The sequence below is a fragment of the Eschscholzia californica genome, unplaced genomic scaffold, assembly GCF_041429995.1.
Source record: "Eschscholzia californica isolate CP2 unplaced genomic scaffold, dmEscCali1.0.p SCAF_2, whole genome shotgun sequence".
NCBI classification, from domain to species: Eukaryota; Viridiplantae; Streptophyta; class Magnoliopsida; order Ranunculales; family Papaveraceae; genus Eschscholzia; species Eschscholzia californica.
This window is the reverse complement of record NW_028238309.1, coordinates 38,390,049-38,417,415: the sequence shown is the minus strand read 5'-3', so window position 1 is coordinate 38,417,415 and position 27,367 is coordinate 38,390,049. Positions and strand designations below refer to the sequence as shown.

The following is a 27,367-nucleotide window of genomic DNA, read 5'->3' as shown; positions in this document are numbered from 1 at the left end:
TAGATATTCTGCCGAGGTGATAGATCTTCTAGGATATGTTTCCTCCTTGAGACTCTTGAAGTCTAAACTTGCTTTAAACACTTAAGATCTTTAACCGACTGGGATCTTTTAGGGAGATTTCGGGATTGAGTCGGTGAGCTTGTGGTGCACTTCTGCCTCCCCAGTTTAGGGCGCGAGGCATCGGCCTAACTTACGTGGACCCTCCTCATTCCTTTAGAGATTCCAGGGCTGATCTGATCGTGTTGTAGGCAAAACAGGGTTGATTTCCGTTAGCTGATTCTGGTCAACCTCCCGGTTTAAGGCGTAGGAGCGGAGTGTTGCGGGTTCAGTTGTCCTGTTGGCTTAAGCTAGGTTGACCCGTTGGACTTCTGGTCTATTCTCGACTCCCTGACGTCAGTCAACATCTGGACAATTTATGCATCACCAGTAATGGTGGTGACCTATGGTGGATGTTTGATGGTGATGTTGGTGGAAATACAGAGATATGATGGTGGAAGTGCGATGCTGGTGGAAGTGTGATGATGGTGATGGAGATGGAAGTATGGTGGTGATGGTTGAGGTGTGGTGGTAAAGATGAAAGTATGGTGGTGGCAGAGGTACAGTGGTAGTGGTCGAGGTGTTGTGTTAGTGGAATTGCGGTGGTTATGGTGGTGAAGGTGTGGTGGTGGAGGTATGGTAGTGGTGGTGGTGTAGACGTGGTGATAGTGGTAATGGTGGTGGAGACATGACGATGGTGGTAGTGGTGGAGGCTTGGTGACGGTGGTGGTAGAGGTTTGGTGATTGTGGTAGTTGAGGAGGCGAAGTAGTGGTGGTTGAGGTGTGGTGATATAGGTGCGGTGGTGGTGGTAGAGGAGGAGTGGAGGTGCAGTAGTGGTAATAGTGGATGTGTGGTGGAGTCACGATGTTGTTGAGGGAGGTGCGACGACAATGTTGGCGGAGGTGCGACGACAATGTTGGCGGAGGTGCGACGCAGGTGGACGTATGGTGGTGCAACAAAGGAAGACGAGAAAAAATTAGTCAAAGAATACTCGTGTTATACGAAGAACTTAAGTGACTTAACTTTGAAGTCAAAAGCAAAATATTTTAAACTTTAAAAGAAAGTCAAATTTTTTACTTGCATGAAGTCAGAAGTTTTTGTGCAAATTAACTTTCTAACTTGTCTACTTAACAGTAAAAAATTACTTATTTTTGTGTTGCCAAACAACATCCAAGCCCATACAATTTTCAAAAAGCACTTAAAATAAGCTAAAAATCACTTTTAGCTTATTTTAGTGCAAAAGTTCGCTTGATTGTGTTTTACCCCTTAATCTTCATCTTCACCTCTCTTCCACCACCCCAACTTTCAACCACCACACACACACACACACTCTCCCCCCCTCTCTCTATCTTCATCTCTCTCATTGTGTCTATTTCTCTCATTATTTCCTCCTCTTTTTGCCGCTCTCTTAGTTGACCCCTCTCTGTGTCTCTGTTTCTATCTCTTTCAGTCACTCTAACTCTCTCTATAGTAAATCTTTCTCTCTAGTTATCTCAGACTTCGTGGTTGGTCGACCATGAAATATCCGTGGTTGGTCGACAACGAAATCCTCATAGAGGTGTGATTCCGGTGAAAGAAACATTTCCCTCGCCGAAATTGAGAGAAAGATACAGAGAGATACAGAGAGAGACGGTGAGAGAGGATCGATAAAATAAATAGTGAGAAAGAAATAGTTAGAGAGTGAGAGAGAGGAAAACAATACGAGAAAGAGAGAGATAAAGACAGTGAGAAAGAGAGAGATAAAGACAGTGAGAAAGAGATACATATCAGCAGGACAAAGAAAGAGAAAGGAGAGAGATTAACATGAGGAGATGAAAACTAGGGACAAAAACCAAAATATAATAATTTTTAGACCTAAAATGAAGATTCTCCTAGGTCAAATCTTGTTGACCAAAGTCTATGCCTACGACCAGCCGTGACCAGGCCCGTGCATGGGGCAGTGCGGGCAGGGCGCCCGCACTGGGCCCCCAAGTACACGGGCCCATAATTCTCTATTAATTAATAGAGTAATTGCTTTCTTTTCTGCCAAGAGCAGATTACTGGAGAAGTTTAGTAGGCTGTAGGCTTTGAAAAGTCAAATAACCAATTAGACAATTGTCAAAATTTACTCTCCATTTTCCACTCACCACGTATGCGTAGAGTAACTTTCCATTCTCTCTCAACTTTCTATAAAAATACTATTCTAATTGAGTAATTTCTCTCTATAAACATCTAAAACTTTTCTCCCTCTCTCTATGGTGTTTTTCAATATTTCCGCATCTTTTTTAGCTTAATTCTCTATTCACCTCCCACTTATTCTAAATCTTTAAAATTATTTGTTCTTCCTAATTTGGAATTGAGTGCCGATTCAATAAGCTCGACCTCACATCCACGGGTATGAGGTTGAACTCTTGAGACCGTTAGATCTCAAGATCTCCTCCAACGTATGAGAAGATTTCCTATAAATTCTCCTTAAATTATGGGCAGTTAAACTCAATGTCCATTTAACCTTTATAATCAATTTATTTACATAACTGCCATCTTAACACAACAAGTCATTCTCTACTTATTTTATTACAGCAATTGCCATTATAATCCAACGGACAAAGGAGAATGTTTTCATTTTTGACCAATCATATATGGAGAGACATATTTCATGGGAGGAGATATTGAAACTTGTAGTAAACACTTTTTATATTTTTCGCTTAATCTTATATTAAATACCTGGATCAATCTTATATTTTTCACGCACAAAGGAGAATGTTGGATTATACTATCCGTTTGAAGAATAAGAAGAAGAGGGACTTGCTGAGTTCATGCAAGAGATGTTATCTATGATGAACAATGTCATGCCAGGAGAGAGTGTTTTTAGTTTTTCTATATACTTTATACAATAAAGGTTATGCTTCTTTGTTGATCTTTAGGGTCTGTTTTGTTGGTCTTTAGGACCCTTTTTGGAATTTACTCTAAATTAGAAAAGGTACAAAAGGGTTATACTCCATAAAAGGGATTTTCTTCCAGTCAATTTCCGATAGTCTTCTCTAATCTTCACTACAAGATTAGTGTAAAAAAGAAAAAGGGAGATTTGCCGTTTGGACCCCCTTTCGTATAATTGACTTGTTGTTTGGACTCCCTTTTTCCAGAGTTGCATTTTGGACTCCCTTTTGACAGAATCAACTAAGAATATTCCGTGTCTAAAGTTATTCTTAAAAAAATTCCCTCTTTATCCTTACATAATCAATATTTGACTTTCGACTCCATAATTTATTTAACTCGCCCCATCTTCTTCTTCTTCTACCGAGCTCATCTTCTTCATCAATTGTGCATCAAGATGATGAAACAAAAACTCAAGATTGTGCATCAACATATGATATATAGAAGCATTCGCCCCATTGTTTATTTTCATTTCCGTCACCTGTCCCTACTTTCAAAAAGAAAACAGACATTTTAAGAAGGTGAACACAAAGGGTGCGTTAATGGCGGTGAACAGTAGAGAGAGAAAAGGGCTTTAGCTGGAGATGTTTACAGGGAAATTAAAAGGGGCGTTGAAGAGAGAGGGAGAGGGGATAAGATGTCTAAGAAAACAAAGTGATTACCAGGATTGAATGGAGAGATTGAAGGAAGAATTTTAGAGAGAGAAAGGAGCTCTCACCTACTGACTTTTTCTCATCTCCCAATCTTTATAAAAAAACAGAGGATAAGCACAAGGAGAAGAAGGGGGGGCTCAACTGCACTGGAAACGTCTTTTCTTTGGGGCTGAAACAGATGATCATCCTTTTGTTCTTCATCTTCTCAATAGAAATAGAACAAAGTCTTAGAGAAAGAGTTAGAAGAATAGAGAACAGGGAGGTCTTCATCCTATCTTATTCTTACTTTTCATTATTAGTTTCCAGAGAATAATTCTAGGAGATTGAGAGGGAAAACAGAGAGTTCAAGAGAGTGGTGGTAGTGATTTTTCATTGAGAAATAGGGAAGAATAAGAACCAGGGTCTTCATCATCAATTTTGGAAAAACAAACAGAGCATCCTCTTCCTTACCTGTAGAATGAAAGAGAGAGCTTCATCTTCCTCTTCTTTCTTCTTCGTTGGGAGTACTCCTATGCTCTTTCATCATCACATCATCATCATCATCATCACATCAGCAAAACTCCCAAATTAGAAATTTATTATCTTAACAAAGATGAACCTAAATGGTGAATTTCATGTCTATATAAAATGGTGAATTTCATGTTTAGGTTATTTGATTTATTTAGTTGCTTAGTTATAAAAAGCTGTACACTGGGTAGGTTAAATGTTCCTCTACCATTTTTAACTCAAGTTAGATACTTAGATTAATAACAAAAATAGTACACTGATTTCCAATTTAAACCGTCTAATGTCTTGTCTACTCTACTGGAGAAACTTATGAACTATGAATGCGAGATTTGGAGTTCCTTCGTTTTCGTTTGCTATTTTAAGTAGGGAAATGGGTTCCTTCATGTTCCAAACAGTTTAGGGTTTGTGAGGAAAATGATAAGTTAAAGATAGAAGATGGGATGAGTTAAGTAAATTAGAGAGTCCAAAGTGAAATATTGATTACATAAGAGTAAAGAGGGAATTTTTTAAAGAATAACTTTAGACACGGAATATTCTCAGTTGATTCCGTCAAAAGGGAGTCCAAAATGCAACTCTGGAAAAAGGGAGTCCAAACAGCAAGTCAATTATACGAAAGGGGGTCCAAACAGCAAATCTCCCAAAGAAAAAAAACATCAAATTTTAGATAAGTTTTATATTTAATTAGTTAGTCAATTCACAATATATTAATCAATGCCTATTATCAACTATTTTGAGTTTTTATTTATAAATTAATTAACAGACATTAATAAAAGAATGTTGTTTACTTAATTTAATTTATTACAATTCGTAGCTTTTTTTTACAAGGAGAAGAAAAACAAAAGAAGACTTATCTAGTTTAAAAACAGCTACATCAAGATCATTTGGTATTGGTAATTATTTTTTTGTCGTGTATCTTCTTACATTTACTTATACAATGGTCCTGAAAGAAATTTGGCACTGAGCCCTCAAATTCTCAGGCACGGCCCTGGCCGTGACCAAATATAGACATGCAAAAACTTGCGGCCCCACACTAAGAAGTGGCTAGGGACCGTTTGACACGTGTGAAAACATTTGGTTGTGAAAATCATTTTATTTTGTTAGGGGAGAAAACCAAAATTCTCTTATCAAAAGTTTTTTTTTTTTTTAACACGCCATGAGAAAATTATTGTTTTTGACATTTTCTTACACATGAAGGGAACGCCAATGATTATCTTAGGAGCACCTTTATCTGGGTTCAAAAATTGACTTCGTTATTTCTTACCTTTAATCTTCACCTATTTCTCACTCCATCTCTCTCCCTCATGCTGCTATCTCTTTCTCACTTTCTCTCACTCATTTCTCTCATGATATCTCTCTATAATCTCTTTCTCTCTCGCGTTCTGTTTGTTGTGAAGAAAAAGGTTTTCAACAAAAATAAAAGTTGGGAAATTTGGCCAAAACTCTCTAAAAAATTTGAGTTTTGGTTAAGAAGAATTTATCAACTTTTCATAGGCTTTAACTCCCTAAGGCATTTTTGTAAATTATCTAATATTGGAAAAAGACGAAACTGACCTTATTGCAAAGCTTTGCAAGACAAACCAAATTGCAAACTAGTGCAAACCAGATTGCAAAGCTCTGCAAACCAGATTGCAAAGCTTTGCAAGACAAATCAAATTGCAAAGTAATGCAAACCAGTTTGCAAAGCTCTATAAAGTGCGTGCAAAATCATTGCAAGGCAAACCAAATTGCAAAGCAATGCGAACGGAAATGCAAAGCTCTGCAAACCAGATTGTAAAGCTTTATAAACCAGATTGCAAAGCAGTGCAAACCAGTTTGCAAAGCTTCGCAAGTTAAGATTTTAAAGGCAATTTCGACATTGGAAATGGGAGTGCTTTTAGAATTGTCCTTCAAGACCATTTTCAAACTACATATGGGGCCTAAAAGGACAAAAAGATAATTTCTCTTTTTGAAAAAAAATGAATTTCTTGAATTTTAGAGAGAGAGATAACCGATTTAGAGATGGAGATAAATCAAGGGGGTGAGCCAGTTTGATAAAAGAGTATGCGAGAGTCTAAAGAGAGAAAGTTATGGGATAAGAGAGGAGAAATAGCGTGTGTTGGAATGGTGAGTGAGAAATGAGTTTTGTTAAAAGATGGTAAAATGTTTGAGTCAATTTTGACCCCCTTTCTTCCGTAAGAAATCGATTTGGGTGCTTCTAAAGGCACCTGGCCAAACAGCTGTTAGCATCCATCTCTGTTAGCACCAGGCCCAACCGCTCTATTCTCTGTTAGCACCAATCAACTATGTAGGCACCGGTCCTTTATCTATTGAACCTAAGCCCTCCATCCATCTCTCACAAAATCCATCCAAAATTGGGAATTTGAAACTTTCTCTCTCTAAGCTCTTAAAAAACCGAATTTTATCCTCATCAAATCGCTCATAATCTCACGAATCTCCCTCAAATTTTGCTGAGAATAAGTCATTCGACTCTCTAAGTCTTAGAATCAAGCATCATTTGGTGGAGACAAAGTTGAAATCAAGCTACAATTGCTCCTTCAAGGTTGGTTAAAAAAACCCTAACTTTTTTAATTTTTTTGAATAAATTTGTTGTTTGATTGATTGGGGATGTTAATAGTGTGTTGTAACATGTTTAGATTTTTGTATTATATCATTTCGAACATATTTAGAGCCATTTATGTGAGTGTTTGATGTCCAAACAAACTGCCCTAGATCTATACCTAAGTTGCTGGAACGACTCGGACGGACTGGTCCAGTCCGTCCGTGTCTTCCTAGTCACGGATCAGCTAATCTGTGGGTTAGTACAAAGAAACGGACTCAGCTTCTAGTCCGTGACGGACTGGGTAATCCGTTTCAGACTGAAAGGGCCCGGATTACCTGATCCGGGACCTGGGGTTATTTTTTTTTAATCTTCCATATTTTTCTTTCTTTATTTTTCTCATCATTTTTCCTTCATTATTTGAATGACCTTTTTTGTAGCGATACGTGCCTATAAAAAGTTATTATTTGAATGACCTTTTTTGTAGCGATACGTCTAATTTTTCCTTCATTAATTTAGAGTAGGAAAACATATTTTGATTATTTATTGTTTGTACATCACGTATCCGCGTATTATTCAAAAGTTATTATGGCATCACGTAAGCAACGACGAACGCAAGGAGATGAGAACGAAACAGAGCCTCCTATTTCGACAGCAGAAACAGAAGTAGGGGGTCATCTTCATTTTCAGACCCGTACTCTGGAGGTCGGATAGATCGTGCGCTTCTACCTTGTTTCAAGAATCATGTTGCTTATACGATTTGGAACAAACCGGTAAGCAAATATTGTTTTCTAATTTTAGTAGTTATGATAAAATTTTGTTAATCATCAATCTAAAACAATATCTTTTTTATTTTCAGGAGAGGCCGGTGCTGAAGTTACACAACCATGCGTCTGCCGTAGTTGTGGGTACTGTTTTGAAGAAGACGAATGGGTGGGACCTGGAAACTGAGTGTCAAAGTGTTCGAGAGAGAGTCCGGAACACGGGATTGGCCCACATCGCCAAATATTCATACATCAAGCTAGATCGTGTTCTACTCTCGGCATTTACAGAGCGGTGGTACGAGGACACAAATACTTTCCACATGCCGTTCGAGGAGATGACGATCACGTTAGAGGATGTGCATCGCATATGTGGTCTTCCAATTGAAGGTAAATCCGTTGTTCTGTCCAAGACGGATGATGAAGATGTGAACGATGACGATGACGATGATACAAAAGATCCAGATGCATTACTAGTCTCTCGTTATTTACAATTAGATTACGAAGGTGTAAAACTGCACTTAGGTAAATCTAAGTCTGTGGAGCTTAAGTGGCTGAGGAAGCAATGCAGTGGGTCGAAAGAGGATGACGCCGACCTTGTCAAAGATGTTGTTGCACGGGCATACTTTTTGCATCTTTTTGGTTGTACTCTTTTTGCTGATAAGAGTGCAACTAAGGTTCATATTGTCTATCTACGTTATCTGAAGAACTTAGATGATATTTCGAGTTACTCGTGGGGAACAGCGGTGCTTGCCTATCTTTATCGGCAGATTGGTTTTCCTTCGAGGGGAGGAAATCAATTGGCTGGTTATCTTACTTTATTTCAGGTAATTTCATATTTATTTTTGTCTCTCAATTATTTCTTTATTATGTTAGAGTAGCGAATAATAAATGTGTATTTAACATTACATTTGTAGGCGTGGATCGATGAACACTTCAACCTTGGGGTGTCTGTTCCCAACCCAAAATATGATCCTACATCTAACGTGCCCCGGATGTATAGATGGGAGGAACACGTTTTGAAAGGCAACAAGGCATGTGCTCTAGGAAGCACTCGTGAGCAATTGGATGGTCTGACCGAGAGAGATGTATGTATTTTATTTATTAATTTTTTCCTGTGTTCTATAATATCTGATGTATGCTATAGGAATCACTCGTTAAACGTCTGTATCATGTAGGTCATTTGGGACCCATATCGTCTCTTATTGTCTGGTGTTGCAATACCACTTCCTGAATACTCTTTTTACACTGGTTGCATCGCGGTTAACGATATTGCTGAGCCCTATCACCCTGATAGGGTGTTAAGGCAACTTGGGTTGGTTCAAGTCATCCCTAAAGAATCGATTCGACCAAAAAAGGTGTCGAAGGATGGAGATTCTAAAAACTTTAGTAATGTGGATTCTTATTGGGGGCGTTGGGAAGATCACCTACTAAACACATGAGTGATAGACCGAAGGAGGCATCTTTGGCTCCGTGGGAGGCAAGCGCTCAGTATAACAATTGGTTCAAGAGAGTATCTCACCCGTTTGTACAAAACCCAGCTTTGTACAGATCCAATAGACCAGAACAGTACTTAGGTTCGGTATCCGTGCCTTTCCTTCTCAGTATAACAATCGGATCCGTGCCTTTCCTTCTCAGGTCCCGGATCTCTGGATCCGTGCCTTCCCTTCTCAGGTCCCGGATCCATGGATCTATTCTCTGCAACAAAGTGACGGATCTTTGGAAAACAGTAACCCCTGTTAGAAAGTAATGGATCTCTGGATCCGTGACATTGTTATCTTTCTAACAGGGGTTCCTGTTAGAAATTGACGGATCTCTGGATCCGTAACTTTGTGAACAAACACGGATTCAAGGATCCGTGACCTGTATGAAATTCCCGTTTTTCTGTTTCTCTTCGATCATAAACCCAAAGAAAAAAAGTTAAATAACGAAGACAATTAATCATCTAAATTTATTCAAATATTAAATCAAAAAGTTTGTAACTCGGTATTTCAGTACACCTTAATCATCACTTAAATTTATCACACTACTACTTGGCTCATTCGAATTATCATGAGAATAAAATTTCTTTCCATCCTCGATTCTATCTCTAACAAGTTCAAGTCAACCCGTTGCCTCTAGCGATGCATACCTAGACCATTGCGGTGCAATGGGAGGGAGTATAAAATCTTTTTTGAGTTTAACGTTCATAAAGTGACCACCACTATATGTAATGCATGCAATTTTATAACCCTCAGAAGGTGGACCACTAAGTAAGGGTAAGAAAGTTGTCGAACAACCGTAAGACAAATGAACTAATATGCAATTGAAGCTACTCGCCACAACTATACTAGTGTACGGGTGAATGTAGAACCAATCTTTCGGACATGTAAAATTGAAGTTGTTCGCGGCACTTAATGTTTGAGTGTATTCTCTTGTTCCAGACATCTCTTTGTAGAGTGTGTTACGTACCTCAAGTTCTTTTATGACATTTTCGCGAACTTGTTTCCAACCATCTTCTAGTGAAAACCCAAGTCCTTTACCAACGGCATGAAACCCACAATGACCATCGCCTGGCACATTTATAATGTCATCCAAGAATGGATCCATAACTGACGGAATCTGTCCTTTGTATCTTATAAAATTGGGTATGGTTGCTTTGGTTACTTTGTTAACTTTACGTACTGTCTGAGTGGAGGGAACACATTCATCAACACACTTTGCATATTCGAAAGCAGATGGGTTCCTCTTAGTAGATTTTGCAGCTTCTTTTTCTTTTTTGCTCATTCTTCTTTGTTTCGGAGCCCCTTTTGTCTTTGTTTGTTGCAATGGCTCACACAAGTTTGTGATGACCGGAAAAGAAATTTCCCTCAACTTCTCAAGTATTGCGGTCCTCTCAGCATCACTGGATTTATCCCACATTAAATAAAGGTGCTCCATCTCATGTGATGCGTCACGATCATTATGAATCGGCGGAGTCGGGTTAATGGATAGCTTGCTCCACTGAGGGTGAATGATGTCCTTTGGACATAACTTATCTTGATTCATCAAAGATACCATTTCATGAGCACAAGGGAGACCATAGACATACCTTAGAACACATCCGCAATTTTGAACGTTAATATCAATCCCATTTGCACGGTCGATCTCATCTACCACAAGTTCTAATGCCGCGTGCGAGACATAACCACGTAGCTCTTTAAAAAACTTGGTTTGATGCCCTTCCTTCAGCTTAATACGACTGTGCTCAAAAGATGTTATAATTTCACATGTCTCGGTTTCCGTCATGATATGCATAAATTCCCATCACGTAACATAGTTACATTCGGAGCTACATAGATATCTCTTCAATTTGGAATGAGCACCTTCCACACGATTTGTTGTAGTATTTCCCATGTGAATAACCTCGTTATTCCATGCAGTCACAAATCTCTCTTTCAATCCCAACCAGGTATCTTGAACATAACTAACATCTTTATGATATGTGTTTGACCAAAACTTCACAAAAGTTTCCACCGCCTCATTATAACCACTTTCAATCTCAGCATACATGATTGCTCGAAACATTGTCATAAACACATTGAATTGTTCTTGTTTGAAATGACCTTTGACTTTGGCTACCACACACTTGTCGATGTGGAAAGTACATAGCAACCTTTGAGCATTTGGAAAGACTTCACCAATGGCGTTAATCAGTGCAAGTTCACGATCGATAATAAACACTATTGGCATTGAGTTGGGAGGAAACAACGTCCGCAAACGATTAAGGGCCCATGTGTACTGATTAGTTGTCTCTCCATCCATAAATGTAAATGCCGCAGTGAAGGATTTCAACGTAGAAGTTACCCCGACAATCTCAAGCAATGGCTTGTTAAATCGGTTGGTTTTATACGTACAATCGAACAATAACACGGTATGGAAACTCTGTAATAATCGAATACAATCAGGATGTGCCCAAAATGGTAGACGTAATGGTGTTCCACCAACAACTTAATTGTTCATGAATTTGAGAAAGAATTTGAGCTGGCTTCGAACCAATTTTTAATAGATGTTTCACAACAGCTTTTTCATCGGATTTCAACCTATTCACATATGCGTGACCTAGAAGACTTTCAGCTAACTCGTGGTTATGAATTCCAGACACAACTGACACTTTCCGCGTGTCATTAACCCCCGGTATTCTTTTGAGCTTGAACGGACATTGACATTTTTTGGTGCTCGATTTCCTTTTCTTTATAGGTGGTTGATGGGATTTTGGAACTAAATCCTTCTTCTCATGTGAACGAAATACTCCACTTCTTTCGCAACATAATTCTAACCGGGGTTTCTGTCCACCTCTTCTATTACCTGACCTGGAGGTCAATACTACAAACTTATGTTTTCTCCCAATTTCTTTAGCCCAACCGATTAACTCCTCTTTAGTTTGAAAAACATCTTCAGTCACAAAATACTGACCAACATCAATACTAATAAATTGACACCCATCATTTGAAGGTCAATTTTCTTCTTCGGCATGGTACTCCTCTTCAATAGGAACAATATTAAGGTCTGGAATCTGTCAAAAGGTGAAAAAAACATAAAAATCACTTAAAGAAAAAAATATCTTCAGGATGGAACGGACTGAAAGAGTCCGTGATTTATCAGATAAGGACGGATCAGTCTGTCCGTCCCAATCTACAAGAGCACGGACTGTCTAGTCCGTGACATGTCATTTCTAAACGGATAGTCTGATCCGTTAAGGACTAAAAAGTACCGGACTGGTTCAGTCCGTTCACGTCACCGAAGTTTCACTTTTGTTTTTTCAAAAACTCACACAACACGTATTGAAACATATAAAAAAGGGTCGGGGAATGGTTGTATACCTCATGAGAAACTTCTCCTTGCCCGGAAATAGGTGAAAGAGTTGGAATCGATGTAGTTGTTAAATTTTCAGAACTCTCTTCTTCAATGGTTAACTTCCTAATTTCTTTTCAAAAGATGATATAAAGAAGCTATAAATTAGATAACACACTTTAATGATGAACAAATCACCCGGATTGATTGTTTCGAATAAAAGAATAGTCGCCGGTAGGTGTAGGAGACGTTGCCGCCGCCGGAGAATGTTGCACTCTTTTCTAGGGTTTTGTTTTGGAAGAAGAATTGATTAGGATTCCTTTTTTGTTGGAAAAAGAAGATGGAAGAAGTAATCGAAGGTGAACGTCACTCACATTAAAAACCGGTACTTATAGAGACCTCGGGTCAAAAACCATCGACTTGAGTCAACAATATTTCTGGATGCTAACAGCTGTTTGGCCAATTGCCTTTAAAAGCACTTTCACCTTGAAAGTGGTCTAACCAAACAGCCGAAAGTCAATTTCCTTTTGAAAATCGACTTCCCACTTGATTTCCAAGTGAGATAGAGTCGGAGCCGAGGGGGGTTTTCCTGGTTTGGGAGTTTTGGGTTGAGTTTTCTGAAAGTGGAAGAGTTAAGGATCCAAATAGGGTTTCACAAGCCTCGTTAGATTCGCAGGAGCTTGCTGGATGAAGAGGGAGGGATCGAGATAGAAAGGTTCGGCAATCCCGTGTATATACTATTTCAAATTCTTCATCATTTTCTGTTTTTGCTTAAATAAATGATTTTCACTTGATTAGTGAACTATTCTATGACTCAATAGTAGCAGTAAATGAATTGGTTTTTGTAAATATTTGGGGATTTAGATTATTCAGGTTTTCTTCTGAGTTTGGGTACCAATTGAATCCTGATAATTATTTGTAAAACCTACTTCATTGCATGATGAGGAAATTAGGGAAAGACGAATTACTAAAAACGTTAATAAACTGTGCTATCTCTTCTGGTCTGACCTTCTTTTGATTACTTTAGCTGCTTAGTGTTCATTACTTGTAGTAGTTCCAATCCCCAGAATGTGAATTTATGGTTCTGCCCTAGTGCAAGTATTATTTTGTGTGATGGAAGTCCCGAATATGAGCTATGAAGAAGATATCAGGGCCGTTCATGGACTAGAAGTCGTTTCTTGAAGAAGAACATCGGTTGTTCAGCCACATACCATATTTGTAGAATTAGACTGTTGAGATCACTCCTACACCAATTAGTGTCCCGTTTCAGAAAAGTAGTCCAAACAATTTCCATTCTCACAGTCACACTCAGTCACTCACTACGATTTGTTATTACAGACTGAAAAATGGTAACCAAGTCTTTTAAGGGGGCAAATGTTTTCTTGTCTCGAAACCTCATCCCGCCTGAAATCTATGACGCTGTTCATGATGCTTTGAAAAGGAACGGTGCGGAGGTCTTTCTATGTTGTGATCCTTCTCGGTCGGGTACTGACGATTACCATGTCATCTCCTCCCCTGATCATGTAAGTTCTCTAGCTAGATGAAATTGCCTTTCTTTTTCAGTACTGTCATTTCTTATTCCTAATCTAGTTACAAATGTTAGGAAAAATTTGAGGATCTCAAGCAAAAGGGCTGCAACTTGCTTGGTAGGTAATTTCTTATTATCTCACCTTTTGCATTTGAAGATTCAATTGAGCGCCTTCTATGCGATCTACTTTACCGTTAGTGTTTCCAAGCTTCTGATTATCTTTATTCAGCAAAAATGATTGTGTTACTGTCATTAGTCATAATTTTTTTTTGAAAACTTTGAATTAATATTGAGGAAAAAGAATAATAGACTGTACAAAAACGAAAAAAAGGGAGGATATACTAATTACATGTCACTCATTATGCCCCCCCAGTTCGACAAAAAGTCAAAAAATGAGTAACCCCTAGCCCACGGTAGAGACCTACTCCAATGAAAAAGGACTCCCACCACATCTTCCTCCGCTACCTTAAAAGCCGAGATAGAATTCCTAAAAGTACCCTCATTCCTCGCCTTCCAAATACACCACCAGATAGCAAAAGGAACCAAGTCCCATAGACCTCTTTTTAATTTCTTGACTGGCATCTTCCTCCATTGGCCTAATAACTGATCTGCCGAAGCTGGCAAGGCCCATAAGATCCCTATAGACCCAATAAAGAAGTTCCACAACTTCACTGCCTCCGGACAATGAATCAACAGGTGAGAAACAGTTTCCTCGCTCTCTCTGCACCGACCACATCTGTTGGGTAATATCCAACCTCGCTTCTTTAGATTGTCCACCGTTGGGAGTTTATTCAGAACAGCCGCCCAAACCATAAAACTCACCCTAGGGGGTATAGAACTCGACCATAACAGGCGATAGTTGAACTCGAGCGTCTGAGGAGGTGGATTAGATCTAAGCCTAAGATAACAATTCTTGACTGAGAATACTTCATCTTCCTCACTAACCCACACCCTATTATCCTCCTTGCCAACTCTTGGAACAAACTGATCAATAACCCTCAGAAGATCGGCATAAACTGAAATTTCCCAATCATTTAGCCTCCTTCTAGTCCCAATCTCCCACGAACTCAAAGCCCGGTTAAAATGGCTTTCGACTGATTGCCCTTTCGAGACCGAAATAGAATATATAGATGGGTATCTCTCCTTAAGAGAAATATTGAGGCACCAGGCATCCTCCCAGAATCTAATAGAATTTCCATCGCCCAGCTGCCACTTGGTAATCTTCTTGAACTCCTTCTCGCGAGCGGCTATGCCTTTCCAAACACCGCAGCCAAAAGAAGCCTTAATGTTACCCTGACTCCACCCGCCATTGGAGCTGCCATACTTTTCATCTATAATGGCCCTCCAGAGGGATGTTTTCTCCTGTGCAAACCTCCACAACCATTTTGAAAGCAGCGCATCATTCATGACCTTTAAATTTTTGATGCCCAAACCTCCATTCTCTAATTCCTTGCAAATGGTTTCCCAGGCTACCCAATGAATCCTCTTCGTGTTCTCCTTATCATGCCAAAGGAATTCGCACATTTTTCTATCAATCACTTTCAACACAGAGATAGGCATACTGAACAAAGATAGATAATATAAGGGCATAGCTGAGAGGACTGACTTGATGAGGGTGAGCTTACCGCCTTTCGAAAGTAATTTAGCCTTCCATGATGAGAGCCTTCGATTAATTCTTTCTATCACTGGGTCCCATATTCCTTTGCATTTGTAAGCCTGACCTAAAGGCAGTCCCAGATAATTAGCGGGAAGGGACCCTACCACACATCCAAAAACGCCTACTTGAGCCGACATAGGAACATTAGGAATGGCCGGCATGATTACTGACTTAGAATAATTCACCTTCAACCCCGAGGCGATTTCAAACCAGATCAATATGTCCTTTAATTTCACGACCTGGCTCGTAGAGTCACCCATGAAAAAGAGAGTATCGTCCGCGAATTGAAGGTGATTAACCGCTGTCCCATTCTCTTCCACCTTGAATCCCCGAATCCATTCCCTCCTCTCTGCCTCACGAAGACAATGGCTTAAAGCTTCAGCAACCAATAAGAACAACAAGGGAGAGATCGGGTCCCCCTGCCTCAGGCCTCTGGAACTTTGAAAAGGACTAGTGGGGGATCCATTGTCTTTAGTCATAATGGTGGGGTAATTCTAATATTTACTGTACGAAGGCAATGTCAACTGTGTTGGAACAACCGTAGAACTGCAATAACCCTTACACAAGAAACAACTATTGATATAGTGAGTAAAATAATCATTGTAGTGTTGTGCAATACACAATACAATGGATGGGTATTGTTAACATTAGAAAAGACGTTGCGTCTCTGTAAACTCTTCATGGAAATAGTTCAATATGCTAATATTGATATATTTTGTAAATGAATCATTTCATTTTCTTAATAAATGATCTGCAGGTCCTCAATGTGTTCTATTGTGTGCAAAAGAAAATCGAGAATTTCCTAAACAACGAGGTTTCACTTGTTGCCTTGCAATGGATGGGGTTAAAGTACTTGCATCAGGTTTCGAGAAGGATGAAAAGGTATTAACGACTGTGATTTCTTTATGTAGATGGAGAACTCGTGACACTCTGAATTTACCTTTTGATTAAGTGAAAGATTCCATCATTCCAAATGTGTACACCAATCTATCGTGTTCATAGATTTATTTAAAATGTATAAAAGTCCAATGTAGAAAAGGATCGTGCTCAACTTCCTCCCTTCTTACAGATTATTTGATTTACATTAAATTTATTTGTTTCACCTAGTAGATGGTTAAATGAATATTTTTTTTACAGTCAATAAGTTTTTCATTTGTTTTCCTTTAAATTAATTACTTCTGCTGCTTCTTGATCAATGTTTGTAGGTTAATTTTTTGAAACTGTTCTACTGGAAATACTAATTTTATCTGTAATATTCCAGTGATTTTATTAAAGTCGTGGTTGTTAAGCAGAGCACACAGGACAAAACATATCATATGGTGGGAGTTTATTGATACCTCTTTATACAGTTGATTCAGTCTATGCCCAACATTTTGTAGGTAAAGATTGAAAAGCTAGTCACTGCAATGGGAGGAGTGTTTCAAACTAGGGCATCGATGGATCTCAACTTTGTCGTTGCGAAGAATGTTTTGTCTCCAAAGTACAAGGTGCACAATTATTTGAAGCTTGTGGGGTGTACGAGTAATTTTAGTTTTTCCGCTTCATCATGCTACATCTCTTCTCATGAGAGAAAATTACCTAGAGGCTAAGAAGGTGTTGCAATCAGAACTGTAACTACAGTGTTATCATTTATATGCTTAAAAACTCTGTGCTGATTTATAAAAGATTAACATAAATTAATTGTTGATGTGCTGCTCTCAATAAAAGGAGTTAAAGTTATATGTTTTGTAGTAGATTTCATTAGAAACATTGCGCTACTAAAGACGAGGAAGAAGATGATGATAAGACCTAGTTTTGTTTGCTTGGTTTAAAATTTCAAGAATGAAATTGGAAGGTAAGAGTGTTTTTCTCTCTCTAGATCTATTTTAGATTGTGATTATTATTCGTCTTCCTCCCTGTATCGATTTAGTTTCTGACTACTTAGTAGTATTTAATCTTCTGTCTTGTTATTTCCCGATAGGTTTAATTAAAATGGAAACTAACTTGGTCTTTCTGATATCCAACTTTTTTATACTGTTTTTCTTCAAATTTTGGTCTAAAATACTGTGTACTGAATTAGTACTCTACTTTTAATTATCAGTTTGGTTTTCATATTCTTGTTCTCTTCATTGTGCAGAATCTTTGTTGTCAGAAGCTGTTGCTCTTTATTTATTGTTTAGCTTTTATATACTTCATTCTGTTAGAATCCTTGTTGTCAAGCATTGGTCAGTTTCATGACATGCATAATTAACCCACTTACTCTTTTGTGACAGTGGGCTTTGAACACTCTAAAGAAACCAATTGTCACCATTAGCTGGTTATATCAGTGTTGGAGTGAGCATAGGCTTGTTCCCCAGGAGCCATACAGGGTTCTTCCTCTTTCTGGACTAACCATTTGCGCTACAAGAATTCCAGCAGGTTGATTATATTAAGTCAAATAATTTCTATATGTATTCAAAGATATTAGCCATTCCGGTTGCTGCTTTAATTGAACTGTTTCCTAAAGGGGTCTGAAGGGTTAATATGACTCAGATTTGCGGAAGGAGATGCAAAAGGTTATTGTGCAGTATGGTGGCCAATATTCTGCTGATCTGACAAAGAAGTGCACACATCTGATTTCAGACATATCCTTTTTTTTATTTCTTTATTTTTTTTCATTCTCTTTTCTCTGAATCATAGTACACAGAGCAACTTGTTTGGGAGATGATTTTCGTACGTGTTCTTGGTGATCTGATGATTTACAAGTTATTGCATCCTTAACATCGCATACGCTCCTGAGGGCGATAAATACAAAGTTGCTCGGAAATGGGGTCACATCAGTATTGTGACTAAAAGATGGTTGGATCAATCAATTATCAGAAAAGGTGATAAACGGATCCCTCAATGTGCTTTAAGTTCATTATTGGTTTACATGGATTTTGTAAAAGCTTTTTGAATTATTAGTTATTTGGTTGCTTTTTCATACGCGAGGAACTCCTAGATTTGACATTTAATTATTTGACTAACAGAAATCTTTTGGCTAATAGTTTGTTTAGACGAAGAGTCATATCCTGTTCTGGCGGCTTATGCATGTTCAAGTGGCATTTTAAAGGATGGTCTGAAGGAAAAAGATTCACAAGATAAGAGTGGCACGCGAGCCTCCTTCTACTCAGACTTAGAAACAAATCTGTCACAGAACATGTCTTCCACTATATCTGAGTCCATCTTGACTAAAGATGATGAGGGGGCTGAACCACCTAATTTGAAGCCTGGAGATATGGAGTCCGATAAACGTGTTGCTGAGGACTCCGAAACTGAAGATGATGGTTTGTACTTGTCAGATTGCAGAATTATACTTGTTGGGTTTCCTGCTGCTGAAATGCGTAAATTAGTTAGTATGGTGCGAAAAGGAGGTGGTTCTCGGTATATGTCATTCAATGAAAAGCTCACACACATTGTTGTCGGAGCACCTTCTGAAAAGTGAGTCTTTCTCCCGAAAGCTTAATGGTTAAATTTTTTAAATTATCGCGTAGTTTTTTTGCTCATCAAGCTTTGAACTCGAAGATGTCGACCTGCGTTGATATCATTGCTAGTTTGTCATAAATGTGGTTATTTGTTTGTTAGCCCTTGATCCTAATACTATAAGTTAAATTCCATGCAGCCTCTCTCGATCTCCCTTTTTATGGCCGCTTCAAATTCAAATCGTAAATCGTAGGTCTGACCATTTTCAATTTTATGAACCGTATCGTAGATTCAAATAAAAAATCTTAAGATTTAATTCTTTTTACATATATATATATATATATATATATATATATATATATATATGTAATATGTGTATATATATATATTTTTTTTACTATATGTGCATCAGTATAGTTATATATGTATTATATAAATGTTCAGTTATTATAAATTTATAATATAATAGTTGAGACTCAAAATATACTAAAAGTAAACATAAACTTCTTCCTGGAGAATCGATAATATGATATCTAGTCTAAAAATTTAATTGTATATAAAATTCATTAAAAGAAACAAAATGTTAAGCATTTCCTGTCAATCTGTCATTCATCTTTGTCATTATTAAGATCAGGAACATCCAAGTCTAGTTCTTCATTATGTGCATCATAGTCCGAGTTTGAACATTCATCCCTATCAATAAGCTACTCTTTTTGCCTTTTTCTTCGATAGACTCTTGTTAAATTTCTTGGCCCTACTACAAAAATATTTTGTATACCATAAGCTTTTTGTCGATTAAAACCAAGGAATGAAACTTCGGTTTCGGTGGAAATTTCGGTCGGCCCAAAAGTGGAAACGTTTCGTGGAAACGTTTCGGTCAGTGTGGAAATTTAACAAATCTACGGAAATTATATAAATGTGATGTAGTTGTGCATAACAAGACTTTCAACCATAACTAACTAAGCATAAAAAACATGTAGTCTTGACTCTAACATGAAGTAAGGGGTAAACTTGCAAAAACGTTGCCGGGTTTGTGATAAAATTCGTTAACTTGAGGGTTAATCTATAATAAAACAGTAACACTGGGGGGCTAACTTAAAAAAGATAACTTGAAGCTATTATGGTAGGGGGTAAATATTAGAAATTAAGGGAGACATCCCAAATGAGGGTTAAGGGCGCACCCTGTAAGTGTTAAAAGTTCCTCCCTTGTGAGTTAAGGAGGTGCCCTTTACCCTAAAGGGGGGCGCCTTGATAAATCCCCATTAACCCTACAAAACCCTTATACAAAAAATCGTCTTCTTCTTTTCTGATGTTTCCAGCCGACAGACTTTAGGGTTTTTTATTTTCTCTCTCTAGATTTTGGAATCAAACCAAAATCACTTTAAGTTTCATGATTTTGTTGGGGGTTTTAATGGGAAAGATGATAGTAATGAATTGGAGAAGAAATTTTAAAGAAATCAGAAGAAAGTTTGAAAAACTCGACTCCAAATTGAGAAGAAAAACTGCATAAAGTTAAGCTTAAGGTATGTTATTTCTTCATGTTGAGAAGTTTATGGAAAATGTCGAAATTTCTTGATGTTTCGACCGAAATCTTACAAGAAATTCATGTAAGTGTGTTTCTGTGCACCTAATTCAGAAAACCGACATATTTCGGCCATTTCGACCGAAATATGTCGACTTTTCATTCCTTGATTAAAACAAAGTTTCATATTAATTTTTTTTTAACTTGCCTCAACGTTTTCGAAGAGTTTCACCTTTTTGCTCAACAAAACAGTCTCCAATATTTAGCCAAACTGGTCTTCATGAAACACATGAGTCTCTTTCTTAGTTATCCACTCATTATCTGAATCAATGTCTAATAATGAATTTTTTTTTTGAAACTTTGAATTAATATTAAAAAGAATGGGAAAATAACAGGAATGAAACACAAAAAAAAGGAGGCTGAAAACTGGGTCGGCCTAATGAGATAGGATTTGTCCCTTGTTCTCTTTTCCCGTGTCGTACTTCGAGCTGGACACTGTACTTTACATTTTACAAATATAAGAACAAGGTTTGTGTTCCAACCAATTTATGTTCTTCGCGTGTATCTACAATGACATTTGAATAAGAAAATATCTCATTCACAGTGTAGATTAAGTTCGATGTTTTGGGGAAAATATCTCCAAACACCACTCACCGTTAAAGTTTTTTTTTCCAGTTCTTCCTCCACCTCCTCACACTAATGACCACTAGTTTCGGCCACCACCTCCAGCCACCACTTCCGACCTCCATAACCATTATTTTTTCCTATCTCTCTCAGATCTCTTTCTTTGTTTTCTCTCTCAGATTAATCTCTCTCCCTCTCCCTCTTGAACTTCTCCTTCTCAGATCGTTCTCTTTCTCCCTCTGATCTCTTTCTCTCAAATCTCTCCTTCTCAGATCTTTCTCTTTCTCCCTGATGTAGGACAGAAATGGGAAAATGGAATTGAAGAAGAAAATAACTTGATTATATTATAGATAGACACCAGCGTCACACTAGTAAAAGCTAGGAATCACTCCTAGAGCCCTTAGGCATCACACCTTTAGGATATTTGCATCACACAAATACATATTGCTTGAAAAGCTGCTGGAAAATCTGTCTGTCCTCAAACAACAGAATTACATGCCTTGTATAGGCATAAAACCCACCTTTGCCATCTTTACTTGTAGACTATTGAACTACTAAACTACTAGGACACTAAAAGACATTATAAAGGACATTTAAGACATTAAAGAGACACTATAAGACATTAAAAACACTTAACCATCCTAATTAATACTTAGAAGCTAGTAGAATTTCCACAAAGACATGTGGATCGTGCCCACTTTATTCAAGGTTCTAAGTGGGCCATTCATGTAAGACATGCCAAATCAGAATTTGGGTCTTCAGTCCTTCTTTTGACGTCTTCCATACCTTAAAAAGTTGTTGTCGTTTATCAATTCTCCCGGGCTTGACAAAAATCGACCCGGACGAGTTAAATGCATACAATTTCTCATACAGGTCTTGGTCAAGTACTTTGAACTCATCGTCTCTATCACTCCCTCTCTGATTTCCCTTGAATCTCTCTCCTTGTATCTCGACTGGAACCCTAGAGTTTCAATCAGGGTTTCGGTCGACTGAAACTTTAGGGTTATAGTTGAGAGGTAAAGAGAGATTCAAGAGCGAGAAAGAGAGATCGGAGAGAAAGATTCGAGAGAGAACAAGAGATCTGAGAGGGAACGAGAGGTCTGAGAGAGAGGACAAGAGATCTGAGAGACAGTAATTCGAAAGAAAGAGATATCAATGAGAGAGAAAGTTCAAAGAGAGATGGAGAGGAGAAAGAGAGAGATAGAAGAAAGAGAGAGAGAGAGAGAGAGAGAGAGAGAGAGAGAGAAAGAAAAAAAAAGTGATGAAGATGAGAAAAAAGTGATGAAGATGAGAAAAAAGGTGTTTGGAAGGATTTTTTAATTTTCCCACCACATAAAATTCCTTGGAAACTTTTTTTGTTTCCCCAAAACATCGACCGTAGACTATATACTTTTGTTGAGAAAAAGAACGCAATTGGAGATCTCAATTTCTTAGTTGTTTTAAATATTTAAATTTGAAGGGTTGAGGAGAAAATCTTATTGCTGAATTACAAGACTGTTGAGAGATGGGACTATCCAGTTACTAAGGTCGCGTCTGGCAACACAAAAATAAGTAACTTTTTGACTTATTTAAGTAAAAAAGTTAAACAAGATAGTTAGGTAACACAAAAATTCCTGACTTCAATTAAGTTAAAATTTGACTTCAGTTTAAAGTTCATATTTTTTTTTGCTTTCAGACTTTAAAGTTAGGTTACTTAAGTGATATGACGATCTCTGCTTGAAATAGGTATAAAATAGTGGCATACTACTATATGACAAATAAGTTATAATAATTTTGTCGAACATGGAGGTCGCAGCTTCTTGTTGCTAATTCATTTCACTCGTCCAGTGAAATAAAAGAAGTACGGCGTCATGCATTGTCGGGCGTCACTTATGTTGTCGGAACTGTATGGCTTGAGGATTGTGATAGAGAAAAGAAAGAAATTCCTGTATCGCAACGACATATTGTTTCTGATACCTTACTTCCAAGAGGTAATATAACTGTTGATGTATGCTATCAGTGTTGCTCACTTTCACTTTTATGATGGAAAGAAGGTTATGTGATTTATATCTGTCTGCTCTCATTCTTTAGATTCTGCACTCTCACATAAAGCATCAACAATTTGCACGATTGAAGGAAAAAGTTCTGTTGCTCTTTCAAGCATGCCAATTAAGCAGGACATGCCAAGCAAGTCCTTCCAGACTGGAATGTCACAGGAAAAAGAAGAGATAAAGCTGGCGGCAAGAAAGACGCAGAGTAACTCTACTCATAAGAGTTCGTCAAATGTTTTCATGGGACTTGTATTTCGCTTTTCAAGTTCTTTTCCTCCCAACCGGGTTAGCTTCTTGCTTACTCTCTTACTTGATAGTAGATACTAATAAAAGTGTAGGTGGTTGGAGTTCGTAAGAAGTTATCACCACATTGAGTGGTTGGTTTATGTTAGGAATTGGAAGATAATTTTTTTCTCTTAAGAAACGTGGCATATAATTCTTCTCTCTTTTTCTAGATTTTACTTTTGTCACGTGACATAGCTAAAATTTTAAATCTGCAGAGAGCTGAAATTGTTGAATGGATTAATCAAGGTGGGGGAACGATAGCGGGTGATCAAACTAAGCAGAATGTTGATTTCGTTGTTGAATGTCATGGATTGATGCCCAGGCATAGAGATGTTTCACATACTACTGTTGTTTCTAGCCACTGGATTAGGTCCTGCTTAGAGGTATTGATGCCTCTTATTTATCTTCAACGTTTGCTACCTGGTTTCATTTTCCAAGTGGTGCATACATCTGGTTACTTCAGTGAACATTGTGTGGGTCCGAAAACTGAGTTTTCCGATTAGTGTGCACATATAACATGGAACAAGCTCGGTATTGGTTCTCTGCATTGGTACCAGGCGTTCGACACATCAACATGAAAAATCCAAAAAATTGGAACGGTGGCCATATATTTTATGGTCTTAGTTAGTGGAACTGCGACGGTGGGCTTATGTTATACGGTCTTAGTTATTTGGACTGAGACGGTGAACTCATTTTATATGGTCTTGGTTATTAGGTCCTGCTGATTTCTTACTGGTCTATAAATTGTTCTTTATTACATTAATGTGATGTTAACGTAGAGTTCGTGATGGGTGTCCAAAGCCAAGTATCCTGCCAGAGAATGAAAGTTTAAGGCCCACTTGACTCTTACAGTCTGTGATACCTTAAGAGTATGAATATGAGCTTATATAGGCAGACACTAGCCACTTCCTCTTACGTGTTTTAGCACTCTGTCTGTCTAACAAACAGGGGAATTTAAGTCTAAAAAAAGATGGAATGGGCTTGCATCATCATTTCTGGTCTTTTTTACGACCTCTCCTATACCTTTACCCCAACTACGCCGATAGAGTTACTATTTTTCAACCTTTATCGAACTCTCTTAATGTCCAAGTTAGCCTCCCAAGTCTATAGGTGGTAGTCTCAGACTCTCAGTCAAATATGGGACGCCACAAACTTTTTGGACCCCCAACGAACAGTAGTATCTGAATGTAAAAAATCCGGTAGCTTCTTGTTTAGGGCAAACTTCTCCAATGTCTGTTTTTAGCACTTCTGCCGAATTCCATCCATTTTCATTGTCCAAATTATACTGAAATTGCAGGTTAACTTTTGTAATTTTGTAGCTAATACTCATAACCTTCAAACTCATAACCTCAATCACAGCTCTGGTCTCATCTTTGAATCTTTGTTTATTGTTCTCTTGTTTAGTGTCATGCATTTGTCTTTTTGTCATGAGAAGATTATGTTATCCCTTTCATCATAGAATTAATAAGCTAATCCGATGTGTAATTGAGTGCCTTTAGTGGACCTTATAGGCTGGTAGATCCTTTTATCCTCCTAAACATCGTCTTTAGATTATGGGTGCTTATCATGCTATACTATTATTTCTTGCTATTTTGTTGAAGTGATCCTTGAAAACAATATCACATTGTAAGAACGAATCTTGACTTGTATGGGTTTATTGTTGAAGGACGGGTGCATGCCAGATGTTAACAGTCACATTATCTACTCACCACTTCCTTGTCGGATCCCTTTACCTGGGTTTGAGTCTTTCCGGTTCTGTGTTTCCCAGTATGAAGAGAAAGAAAGGCTATTGCTAAGAAATCTCTGCTTTGTCCTAGGAGCTAAGTTTACTGAAAAACTGAGTAAAAAAGTAACACATTTACTATGTAAGTTCACTAGTGGCCCGAAGTATGAGGCGGCTCGTAAATGGGGGGTTCCATCAGTTACTTCTGAGTGGGTTACTGAATGCATCCGGCAGGTAACATCTCTCTCTCTCTCTCTCTCTCTCTCTGTTTTATTCTTATGATAAGTACTCCAGAAAAGCAGTAATCGTACATCATATTATATAGGACGCTATTGCTTCAATCCATCCATTTCAACCAAAAGAAGTTACTTCTCAAGATCAAGAAGCTGGATTATGCACTACTACACAGTATACACAAGCTTCTAAGACGCTACTACGAGGAGATGTTTCATCTCAGTTACCAAGCCAATCACAAGTCACGATGAAAAAACCATCACTAATTTTTGGTAGTAGAAATAAGAACGTGAATGGTGAGGCAGCAGGGTCTTGTACTGTTACCTCCAAAAAGGTAAGACTTTCAGATAACGACGACAAGGACGTGGAGTTAGTGTATCCAGGTGTGAATGTGTCCTTCCCGACAGATTCGATTAGAAAGAATGATGAAGTACCAGATGTAGCTGCAGCTATTGAGGACTTGTTAGAACAATCCAATAAGGTTAGAGTAAGTAGTAGTCAGCTTTTATCCTCTTTCTGCAGCTCTGCATATGTCACTAATTATTTTTCTTATTTGATGCCCAAGATTCAAGACAAAACGTCATCGGGGAGGACTGGCTCCGGTCAAAGCGTATCCTTCAATTTGCTTCATTGTTCCTGTATTATATATATTTTCTTTACGTACAAATGGATTGTTGAATTCCTTCAACTATTGTCCAGATCTTTTCACCTGATCATTCTATCCTTGGTCAAAATCCTGGAGATCCTCACTCTACAATGCGAATTTCTACCAACTGGTTAAGCAGGTAGGCTAGATTGCTAGAACATCTCTGACTCTCTGTGTATACTGTTAGAAGTCTATTTCTCGGAGTTTCTAGCATAACAATTAAAGAATATGGTCAAGAATGAATAAATTGCAAATTTTCAAATGCAGAAGACTTGGTTACATAGTTAACAACTAAAATAAAGGAAAATGGAAACCAAGAACTTATATTAACATGAATATGTAAACTTGAACTTCCCAAGCTTTCTTGCAAGTGACAAAACAACTTACTTTTTTATATATCACAATCATACATTAAGAAGAAGCACTCACTCATTTGAGATATGCTCAATGAGATGTCATAACTTTTTTGTTGCAAGGATGTCATAATTCAATTAGTTCTTTCAGAACGAAATTTATTTGTTGGAATCAGATTTTATTAAGATTGAATTTTGTTCAGGAAGGAGAAAGTGGACGACGAATGTGATCCGTGTGGAGTCCCAAAGAGAGGCCCTTATGATGGTTTCAGTGAAACACAAACAGAGTCTCAGGTATGATTTTTTTTTTCATTTCTCATAATTTGTTATTTTTTGTGGTGTGCGTTGGATGCTGTTTGTTTTTCTTCTTCTAATTGTCTGAATCTAACTTTTCTGAATATAACTCATCCGAATAAGATGGACCGGAAATCAAGCCAAATCAACGATTTAGGCGAGTCGGACAAGTAAAACTGTCTGAAATCTGGCAAGATTCAATTCAGACCTCGAGTTAGATTTCAGATGTTACTTAGAAATAAACAAAAGCTACCTAGTGAAGATGAAATCTGTGGGGACATAAATGAAGTAGGTTGAATTTTTGCAGGTTGTAGGTTATGAAGAAGATTTATCTGGCATACAGATGATAATTGACAGAGTTCGGACACAGAGTTCAACAGCCGGTGGTAGGGAAGAAGGGTAGTTATAGATTCTTCAAAGCCATCCAGCCAGCCATCCAGCAGTCAGTTTTTGTTGTCTGAATTTGACATTTTCACATGTAAAGCAGGAAACATTGGGGGAATATTGAAGAGCGTAGTATTTTACATCTACTACTTCATTCCTTCATTCAATCTAGTTAGAGGATAGTAGTTTTTCACAGCGACTACTTATTCAGTCTATAAGAATGACCAGCCAATTATCTGACTGATTTTGTGTCAGAGTTACTCAGAGTGAATTTTAACAAAATTCATCCTTGTGGTTTCTTACTGGTACCGTTACTTTTTCCCATACCAGCTGGTATAAAGACTGTAGAGAGCTCTGTAGAAAGTGTAATTTTGGTAGATGAGGGTCACCTCCCCCTTTTGTTAGAAATTTAGGGGTGGGATTTTGGCCCGGAACCCGCCCACGACTG

At 37.9% G+C, this 27,367-nt stretch overlaps 2 protein-coding genes across 7 annotated transcripts; one reads left to right on the top strand and one right to left on the bottom strand.

Annotated features, from left to right (window-relative positions):
• Positions 1-9,510: 9,510 nt before the first annotated feature.
• On the bottom strand, positions 9,511-10,674 carry LOC147557744 (uncharacterized). The gene is made up of 2 exons (XM_086658928.1): positions 10,240-10,674; positions 9,511-10,074 (listed from the first exon to the last, which is right to left on the bottom strand). The coding sequence occupies exons 1-2, from the start codon at positions 10,672-10,674 to the stop codon at positions 9,511-9,513; spliced, it is 999 nt and encodes a 332-aa protein (XP_086515054.1).
• Positions 10,675-12,636: 1,962 nt separating this feature from the next.
• Positions 12,637-27,112, top strand: MEI1 (transcription coactivator). 6 transcript variants are annotated; one of them, XR_015234183.1, is made up of 19 exons: positions 12,708-12,934; positions 13,558-13,742; positions 13,823-13,865; positions 16,162-16,286; positions 16,784-16,891; positions 17,657-17,801; positions 17,916-18,007; positions 18,154-18,247; positions 18,410-18,842; positions 22,798-22,940; positions 23,041-23,285; positions 23,501-23,668; positions 24,952-25,242; positions 25,334-25,576; positions 25,650-25,723; positions 25,808-25,852; positions 25,942-26,027; positions 26,445-26,535; positions 26,843-27,112. XR_015234183.1 is itself a non-coding variant. In XM_086659350.1 (18 exons), the coding sequence occupies exons 2-18, from the start codon at positions 13,566-13,568 to the stop codon at positions 26,936-26,938; spliced, it is 2,772 nt and encodes a 923-aa protein (XP_086515476.1). In that variant the 5' UTR covers positions 12,637-12,949; positions 13,558-13,565; the 3' UTR covers positions 26,939-27,112. The 6 variants fall into 6 exon arrangements, 4 of the variants coding, with proteins under 4 accessions (XP_086515476.1, XP_086515475.1, XP_086515477.1 ...); XR_015234184.1 differs by having other exon boundaries at positions 12,719-12,949; XM_086659350.1 differs by having other exon boundaries at positions 12,637-12,949; positions 25,334-25,723.
• The last annotated feature ends 255 nt before the right edge of the window (positions 27,113-27,367 follow it).

What these genes read in the sequence shown, in the direction of transcription:
- LOC147557744 (XM_086658928.1), bottom strand. Translation starts at nt 10,674, where the DNA reads ATGACGGAAACCGAGACATGTGAAATTATAACATCTTTTGAGCACAGT. An exon ending in TGAGGGAAATTTCTTTTCCG is followed by an intron (nt 10,075 to 10,239) that starts GTCATCACAAAC and finishes CCCTCCACTCAG; the next exon opens with ACAGTACGTAAAGTTAACAA.
- MEI1 (XM_086659350.1), top strand. Translation starts at nt 13,566, where the DNA reads ATGGTAACCAAGTCTTTTAAGGGGGCAAATGTTTTCTTGTCTCGAAAC. An exon ending in TCATCTCCTCCCCTGATCAT is followed by an intron (nt 13,743 to 13,822) that starts GTAAGTTCTCTA and finishes TACAAATGTTAG; the next exon opens with GAAAAATTTGAGGATCTCAA. An exon ending in AAACACAAACAGAGTCTCAG is followed by an intron (nt 26,536 to 26,842) that starts GTATGATTTTTT and finishes GAATTTTTGCAG; the next exon opens with GTTGTAGGTTATGAAGAAGA.